Source organism: Aplysia californica, unplaced genomic scaffold (assembly GCF_000002075.1).
Source record: "Aplysia californica isolate F4 #8 unplaced genomic scaffold, AplCal3.0 scaffold00031, whole genome shotgun sequence".
Lineage (NCBI taxonomy): Eukaryota > Metazoa > Mollusca > Gastropoda > Aplysiida > Aplysiidae > Aplysia > Aplysia californica.
This window is the reverse complement of record NW_004797301.1, coordinates 2,298,093-2,306,544: the sequence shown is the minus strand read 5'-3', so window position 1 is coordinate 2,306,544 and position 8,452 is coordinate 2,298,093. Positions and strand designations below refer to the sequence as shown.

Sequence of the window (8,452 nt, the reverse complement as noted above, 5' to 3'; positions counted from 1 at the left end):
GGGGGGGGGTTGTTCAGGGGGGCATATCCCCCTGAATTTTACCATAATTTTATGTTTTGCAGTTAGGTTGCGTCCTTGTTCTTTGTGTTGCCAATTTGGTCATCAAGACTTCCTGATTTCTTCTCTGGATGTAAACAAATGGATAGTGGACTGTAACGAACGGAACTACAAGATCACCCAGTAAGCTGTGACCCACCGAAGGCTACCAGAGTGACAGACGTACGGCTCCTAGTATGGCTAAACACAGTGTGCGGGCTTATTAATGTATGTGATAAAAACTAAACGTTAACTAATAGTACACTGGTGATGCCTATCTTGGCCCGCAATCAACACACTTTTTCGTTGTCATATTTAATCTGTTTTGTTATCTTGAAATGAGTAAGACTTGATGATTTGCCTTGCTTGATACAGGGATCACAGTTTGTCGTGATCTACGATTTTCCACGATTGCGAGAACTTCCCAAAATTTGCTCTGCGGTCTTAACCGGGCCAGCATTCGTTCTGCCCCGGCCTTAAGTCGGGCCCCGGTAGGCCTTGAGTAGCCCGAGATCGGCCCTAAGGGTTAGAGTTAGGGTTAGGAAAGTAAGTGAAATGAGTCTATGTTTTCTCTTATAAAACTGATGTGGAAGGGGGGGGGGGTGCACAATGTTTATTTCCTGTTTGTTAACTCTTGTTTTGTTCTCACCACAGAATGTCCAGGTTTGAGGTTTGTAGGTTCTCTCCCTCACCTGACCCGGAGCTGGTCTGCGGGATTTGCATGAATGTCCTTGACGAGCCCCAGGAGACGCCGTGCCGGCATGTGTTCTGCGGGGTGTGTATCAGGAAGGCTGTGAAGGAGAGCTCCAAATGTCCTCTGTGCCGCTCGCGCTTCCGGGAGAGGAACCTGCGGGGTGTGGCGCATCTGGTGCTGAACATGATCAACAAGCTGACAATCCAGTGTGATAATTTTGAGCTTGGATGTACCAAGTTGATTCCTCTGGAATGTAAGAAAATTACTGGATGAATTGTTGTAGTATTCACTCACAGATTCCTGTGGGTTTTGTACAGTCACACCTTGAGACCTGTATGGAGTTGGTGATACAGCAGGACTAGTAGTGGTATGATGGGGTTTTAATGTGATATCCTTTGTTTAAGATCTCTGACATGCTCTGTGTAGGCAGTTTACTGGACGCGCTCACTGCAGGGTTAATCGATGGTGGGACACCCTGTAGACGTTTATGATCGGTCGTGACTCCAGGTATTTTAGTGGATTTGAACAGTTCACAGTTTTGTTTCGTTTTCTGAATTGCACTACCACATCCGATATATATCATTTTTAAAAGGAAAGAAAGAACTTCAAAACAGCGGTGTTTGTGTCAAAATCAATGGCTATATTTCCTTCTGAAAACAAAGCTATGTTTTCAACCCGATAAAATAAAAGCTACTGGCTGTATAAATAATGTATATCTTTAAAAATTAAAGAATGTGTAGACTATCCATTTCGGCATCTTTAGACACTTGAGTTGTTCAGGTTGAAGTCTTCAAAATGCTGTGGGGCTTTCCACAAAAATGCTTTCACAAAAGCCGAATCGCTGAGTTGGTCGTCAGGGAACGGGCGCCCCTGCTCCCCCTGCAAACTCTGATAACGTGTTGTTTTGGCATCGTTTTGGCATCGTGTTAACTGTGCTTTATTAGTTTCTATGTTGCTATGGAATTTATTTATTGACTGACTGAAGAATTCACAATTTTGTTTTATTTAACCTTATTTGCTAGTACAATGTAGTAGCAGTCAGATAGCCTACACCTGCTAGATCTAACTTATTATGTCTTTGGCTTTGGAGTTGAAATGAAAATGAATAAAACTTGAGTTGCAGAGTTCTAATTAATTTTTCATTTAGCATCTAGATCTAGATCTACATTTGAGACAGAGTTAGGAGAGCTAATCATTTGGCCAGACAATAGATAAGAAAAATCTTCATAGAACTGTTTTACTTGTAAAGACATTATCATAATTTAAACTGACTAATAAGGTTGATTGTGCTGATCATAATGGCAAGGGCTTTAAAATAAATATATTTCAAGAATCAAAGTGGGCCATTTCTGTTATGTAGTTTGGGGGGTATACTACTTTAGCGCTACTGTAAAAATGTGTGTTTTTCATTTCTCATCATTATTATTATTTTTGTAATCTTCGACAAAACCCTTTTACGCTGAGTAAGTGATGTATAGACAGGCTCTTCTCTCAGTAGCTGTTCTCCAGTTAGCTTGATATATTTTTGTATTTATTCTCTGTGACCCGCTTTTTCAACATTGTACTCAGCCTGTTTGTTTGACATATATTTTATAGTCAGCCTGTGGGTGGTTGGCGGGAGCCCTGATTTGGTTTGCCCCATCTTTCCTATAAAAAATCTATCATTGGCCTTGTTTTGTTTATGAATTTGTTACTCTCTTGTAACACCTCTAATCTTCGGCACTTATATGACCTTGTTGTGTTGCAAGTGCCGTAAAAGTAAAACTCTTACTAAAACAAAAAAAAATACTGAGTCTATTTGACGTACTTTTGGAGTCAGTCTGTTTATTTTATTTCCTCGCCAGTTTTTCCTGACCATGAGAAGTGCTGCCCGTATGTCAGTGTGCAGTGCAAGTACTCAGGCTGCGTTGAGATGGTGCTCCGACGCGACCTTGAGGAGCACGAGGAGCGATGCGTGCACCGGGAGTACAGGTGTGGAGTCCGGGACGGCTGTGGGCTGATGCTGAAGTGGAAGGAAGTGGATGACCACAGGTGTATCAAGGCTCTACAGGACATCATTCAGGGTGAGCCTAGCGCTGCTGTTACTCTGACTGATCCTAGCTCAGCTCTGGAGACTTTTTCGCTGGCTTCCTTACAAAGTTACAAAGTTTTTTCTGTCCAGTACCACCTAGTTTTTTGAGAAATTTTGAGTTTCACGTGTCAAGATTTTTCAAATGTAGTTCTTTGAACATCTTGATAACGACTCCGAATGATATTATGATTTTGATAGAGCAAATAGAACATAAGGTTTCTGAACTCATGGTCTTAGTAACTCAAAATGGCCAGAAATAACAGACAGAACTTTGTAATTCTGAGGTAGCGTGTTGTCAAGGGCAACGAGAGACAATGATAATGATAGTGTTAATTATCCTGGGCCAGCTCTCCAGATGTACCAAAACCAAAATTAAAATTTTTTGTTTATTGCTCTATCTTTTTGTTTGTTGTAGTATTGGTTGCTCAAGAAGTACAGACTTCAACATAAGTTAAGGACCACCTTGACAGACAGCCATGATTTTTTTTTAATGAAAAAAAAGACAACAAGGAATGTTTCAAAATTTTTTGCTCTGAAAATGTTAATGGGTTACCAACGTGTACTGCAAAGCTTCCGAAAGTGGCAAAACCACCACGTGCTGCACGGAAATACTTGGGAAATTTTAGCCAAAATTGCTGTTTTTTTATCAACTTGTGTGCTACACCATGGACATTCCTCTGTTTAAATTTCTGATGCACGTTATAAACAGACGTACCATCTTGAACTGTGCTCACTTTGGTGGCAATATAAGCAGCCATTTGCTCAAAATCCAGTATTGCATCAACCTGGCACCAAGACGGAAGCTGAGAGATTTGATCGTGCCAGAGCTATGGCATGGCTGCAGGATGGAGTTGGAGCCTGAGAAGTTGCAAGAAGGCTTGCAGTGTCACACTCTATCATTGTCCGCTTGAGGCAGCGCCATCAAGCCACTGGATCAGTCCAAGAACGCCCACGTGCAGGTCGACCCAAGAAGACCACCCAGAGTGTTTACAAGTGGTCCTTATGTTGAAGTCTGTATTTATTAAGTTCAAGATTTAAATTCTTATTGTTGAGAAAGGCAAGAAAAAATACATAAAGTAGGTGCTGCGATTGTTACAAGAATGAAACACTTTTTTCTCTCTCTCTCCTGAAAAGTTTTGCTGTCTGGACTGAAAACATTTGAACAGTTTGCCAACATCACACTCTCTCAGACCTGCCATATGCTTTGGTAAAAATCAGAGCTCTCGGATGAAAGAACTGTTGGTTTTTTTTTTTTTTTGCATGCTGATCAGATTTGTAAAAAATCTGTTTTAAAGAAAAATATTCTGTTTTCGTCTGGTTGTGTGCGAGTGATATGATGTGCTACAGTTTCCAGCAGTTTTTGTTGTGGGCGATATACCCGCTCAATGATTCAATACTAGGATCGACCTTCCATTGTTACAGAGTAAATAAATGTAACAAGTATCGAGTTATCAGTTCAGTTATCTTTTCAGGCAAAGCCCCATTGAGATGCTATGGGTTTGAAAGTTTTCAGGCAAAATGGTTGAGACCAACTTTTGCCCATGGATGGTAGAAGGAAGTAGATTGCCCTGGTACTAATTCCTTCCTTTTAGATCTCGAATTCCTTGATATTCTCCAAAAGAGAGGCATAGCCAATATGATTTGAATTAAGGAAGGTGTAAGAGTGTGTTCTTCTTTACCGGAGTTATAGAAATCTTTTGTTTTCTATGGTTAGAATATTTTGAATTGAACAAAATTTGTACACTGTAATCTGTTTGTGGGTGGTTGGAAGGTGCCCTGGTGTGTTTGCTCTATCTTTCCTGTCAAACGCCTATCGTCGTTATCTTTCCTCCTTTCTTTGTGTTTGTTACTCTTTTACAACACCTTTAATATTGGGCGCTTATGTGACCTAATTGCGTTGCAACTGCCATAAAATACTTACTAAAGCAGAAAAGAGTATCCTGTTTTTCTTTGTTTTTTTAGGGCTACAAGAAGAAAACAAAGCCCTGCAGACAAATTCATCAGACTTGACCGCTGTGGTGGAAAGGCTCAGAACAAAGCTTGAATATTATGAAGGAGGAGAACTGGACGATTCTAATTCTACAGACCAGGACGACATGGGTCTGCCCGGCGAGGATATTGGCCATTATGATGACTTTATGGACAACTGGGCTCATGGTTTGGATCCCTTGGACATGGACCATAACCTGTTGATGAATGCTAGACGGGCGTCACCTAGCATGTATTGGTCGGAAGCTGGACAGGAAGGGATCCCACGTGGAGCAGTGACGACAGCTGAACAGGAAGCGATACCACGGGAGGAAGTGACGACAGCTGGACAGGAAGCGATACCGCGGGAGGAAGTGACGACAGCTGGACAGGAAGCGATACCACGGGAGGAAGTGACGACGGCTGGACAGGAAGCGATCCCACGGGGGGAAGTGTCGACAGCTGGACAGGAAGCGATACCACGGGGGGCAGTGACGACAGCTACTACTGCTGCATCGCCAGGTCCCTCCACTTCTAGCGCGCCGTCTGGTAGTCGAGGAACGGGCCCGGCCTCCCGTAAAAGGACGCACCCCGACACGGGCAGCACGCCGGGTGGGGAGGTGGGCAGAAAGAAGGTCATACGTCTCACGGTGCGCCCTCTGGAGCTGAGACAACACTCTGACGGCACTCATTCTCCGGTGATCTCACTTCGTGGGGTCAGATATCAGTCAGACAGCTCCTCGAGCCAGGGGTCATCACCTGTCAGCGAGGGGTCTCCGACACACGAGCAGGCTGCCTCGGAAACGTCCGACCACCAGAGAACTGTAGAAAACGATGAGGTCACCACAAACAGCGACAACGGTGTGATTCGTCGGTCAGCGAGGCTACAGCGAAGGCCCATTAGCCTTGTGTCGCTGGTGGAGGATGTTCAAATCCCACCGTCTGCGGCCTACTTGCTGGACAAGTATGGAGATGGCGATAGCTCCAGCGACGACGACAGCTGGACCCCGGATGGGGAGGGACCTGACAATGTCTTGTGAGGGTCCCCTCTCTTAGGGATACAAAGTCTTAACTCACTGAGCCGCTGTCCCAGTGGAGAGGTATCGACCGATGTCTTGTGAGGGTCGCCTCTCTTGGGGATTGTTCATTGTTCATTGTTCATTGTTTCAGGAAGCAACATCCCTGCACTCCAGACATGTCCATTGATGCTCCGTTGCTCTCTCCAAAAGGTCACTGAGGGTCTTTCCACTGATTGTGCCAGTGCATATATCTGGTTGAAAGTTCTTCTGTTCTTTCCTGCAAGGATGCTAGATTTTCCGCTTCCTGTTTGTATTCCCAAAAGCATCATCCTCTCCACCGCAGTACTGGCCTCAACCTCCCTATCTTCCTCTTCGGTCAGCTGGCGAGAGAGACATTTCATGAAATGTCTCTTGGGGATACAAAGTCTTAATTCACTGGGCCATGGTCCCAATGGAGAGGTATGGATCGATGTCTAGTGAGGGTTGGCTACCTCAGAATTACAAAGTTCTATCTGCTCAATACCTAGTTTTGTTGAGAAACATGGCGTCAAAACTTTTGAGTATAACTATATATATATATGTCAAGCTTTATTCTTTGAATATCCTGAAAACGACTCAAAATATTCTTACGATTTTGATAGAGCAGACAGAGTATTAGTTTTCTGACCTCATGGTCTTAGTAACTCAAAATTTCCAAAAATGTCAGATAGAACTTTGTAGTTATGAGGTAGCGGGTTGCAACTCTTGGAGAGGAATCAACTGATGTCTTGAGTCTTGTCAGTTGTCCCTCTTGGGGAGGCATTGACCGGTGTAAGAATTGTTTCTAATGGCAATAGGAAATCTTACATTCCATTATACTGTGATGTCAGCTTGGAGTGGAATGTTTGTAAAGATGGTGGTAGCCTATTTGTGCACCAGTGTGTTTTATAGCTTGCTGGTTTGTTCACTGGTTTGGTTTTTATTTTATGTACTCAGCAGACGCTGACTTGTCATAGAATTACCTTAGTATGGAGAGAGAAGAGAGAGAAGGAGAGAGAGACAGAGAGAGAGAGGGGGGAGGAGGGAAGGAGAGAGAGAGAGAGATTATGATATATGCAGGGTTTCTGCAACCTCCTTGAATTCAGGGAGTCTTTGAAGTTTTGCGGATCGGACATTAACAACATTTTTGTTGGACTATCGAAACTACGATTCGGAAAAGTGTGGTGGGTCTATCGGAAATAGGCTTTCGGTGTTCGAAAACGGAATGAATTTCTTGACCGAATCTCCTTGAATTTGGCGGGGAGTCAATGGGAGGAACCCTGTAGGCCTATATGTGTGTGCCTGGAGAAAGGTCCCAGTTCTCCTAATTTTTTTACATTGAAATAAAGGCATTTTCTTGTAGCAAACGCAATGCTGAACATGCTGGTTTTTTATTTTTCAAATTCTATATCTTAAGTAGTTTTAAAGTTTTCTACATTTTGTAACACACAGTGTAAAAAGTTTGGAGAAAACCCAATTTCTAGCACTTTAGTATCCTTTGGTGAAGTGGAACATGGTGCAAAAATTAAATTAAAAATATTTAGAATTGAAATACTATAAAATCCTCTCAATATGTTTTAAAGAAATGGTTTAAGTGTGTTTTCTGATGGATTTAAATTTTTGACCAGGTACGACTTATGTGGGTTTTTTTTGTCTTTGCTCAAAAATAGCTTTGCCGACAACTGGGACCTTTCTCCTGGCACACACATTATATATTATATATATATATGATGTGTTGATCTGATGCCATGTATGAGCTCTTTATGTTTTGTCTGAGCGAAATCGGTGTGAGCACACTGCTCCATTTCTTTTTCTCGAAGACCAGTAAAGTTTCATATCTTGTGTGTCACTCGCAACATGGTGGAATCAGGCTTTCGTCAATTTTGGGGCATAAGGAGTTTTTGGTATAATGATGTTAACTCACTTGGCCTAGGCTATTTTTCACCCAGCAACCCTTGCAGCCTGGCAGTTTTGGGATTGAATCGTTAATCACAAAAAGACTGAGAACTTTTGTAATTCTTAAAATGCAACAAAAGAAAGAAAGAAATTCTCTCACAGAAAAAGAAAAACTGCCTCTAAATTGTTTGAATAGTTTTTATTTATCAATATTTTGAAATGGCAATGTCTGGGAATTATTATGCAATTTTTTTTTTTTCGCCCCTTTTGTAATAAAATCATTTATTGCAATGCGAGGGTGACTAAGTCCATAATAGTTTTAAAAATTGCACATTGCTTCACCAAATTTCTATCGGAACAAAACAAGTGTGTCAACTGTTGGCTCGCCACTTCCCACAGCTTGTAACTGAAAAACACCAGAGATATCAATCGATAAAGCGCATCCACGTAAATACAATGGATTTAGCCACCGGGCTGGGTCGCGTTCCGTAAATACACGGGAATAGGTTCAAGTGAGTTAAAGCTTGTTCATTTGTCTTGGTTTTGATGAAAAAGTACCCATCTGTCTTGAATAGAAGTGGAAATATTTGCGACTGAAGGTAGTGGGGTTCGCCTGGTGTCAGAAGTGAATTTGTGGAGAAAATGGTTGCGAAAGTCTGGCGACTTCCAAGCTTGAGTGTCCTTGGAAACTACAAGCTTACTTTTTTTTGTGTGCCTTTGGTCAATGTTTTAAACTCAACACAGAGAAGA

The 8,452-nt window shown here is 42.3% G+C and overlaps 1 protein-coding gene across 1 annotated transcript in view; it reads left to right on the top strand.

Moving 5' to 3' along the window:
* The window catches only part of LOC101858384, an 8,178-nt gene extending 2,198 nt beyond the window's left edge, over positions 1-5,980 (top strand). Inside the window, exons 2-4 of the mRNA XM_005091530.3 lie at positions 691-983; positions 2,575-2,793; positions 4,764-5,980. Of these exons, the coding sequence (XP_005091587.1) occupies positions 692-983; positions 2,575-2,793; positions 4,764-5,809 (1,557 nt within the window). The 5' untranslated portion in view covers position 691 and the 3' untranslated portion in view covers positions 5,810-5,980. The remainder of the gene's footprint in view (positions 1-690; positions 984-2,574; positions 2,794-4,763) is intronic.
* The last annotated feature ends 2,472 nt before the right edge of the window (positions 5,981-8,452 follow it).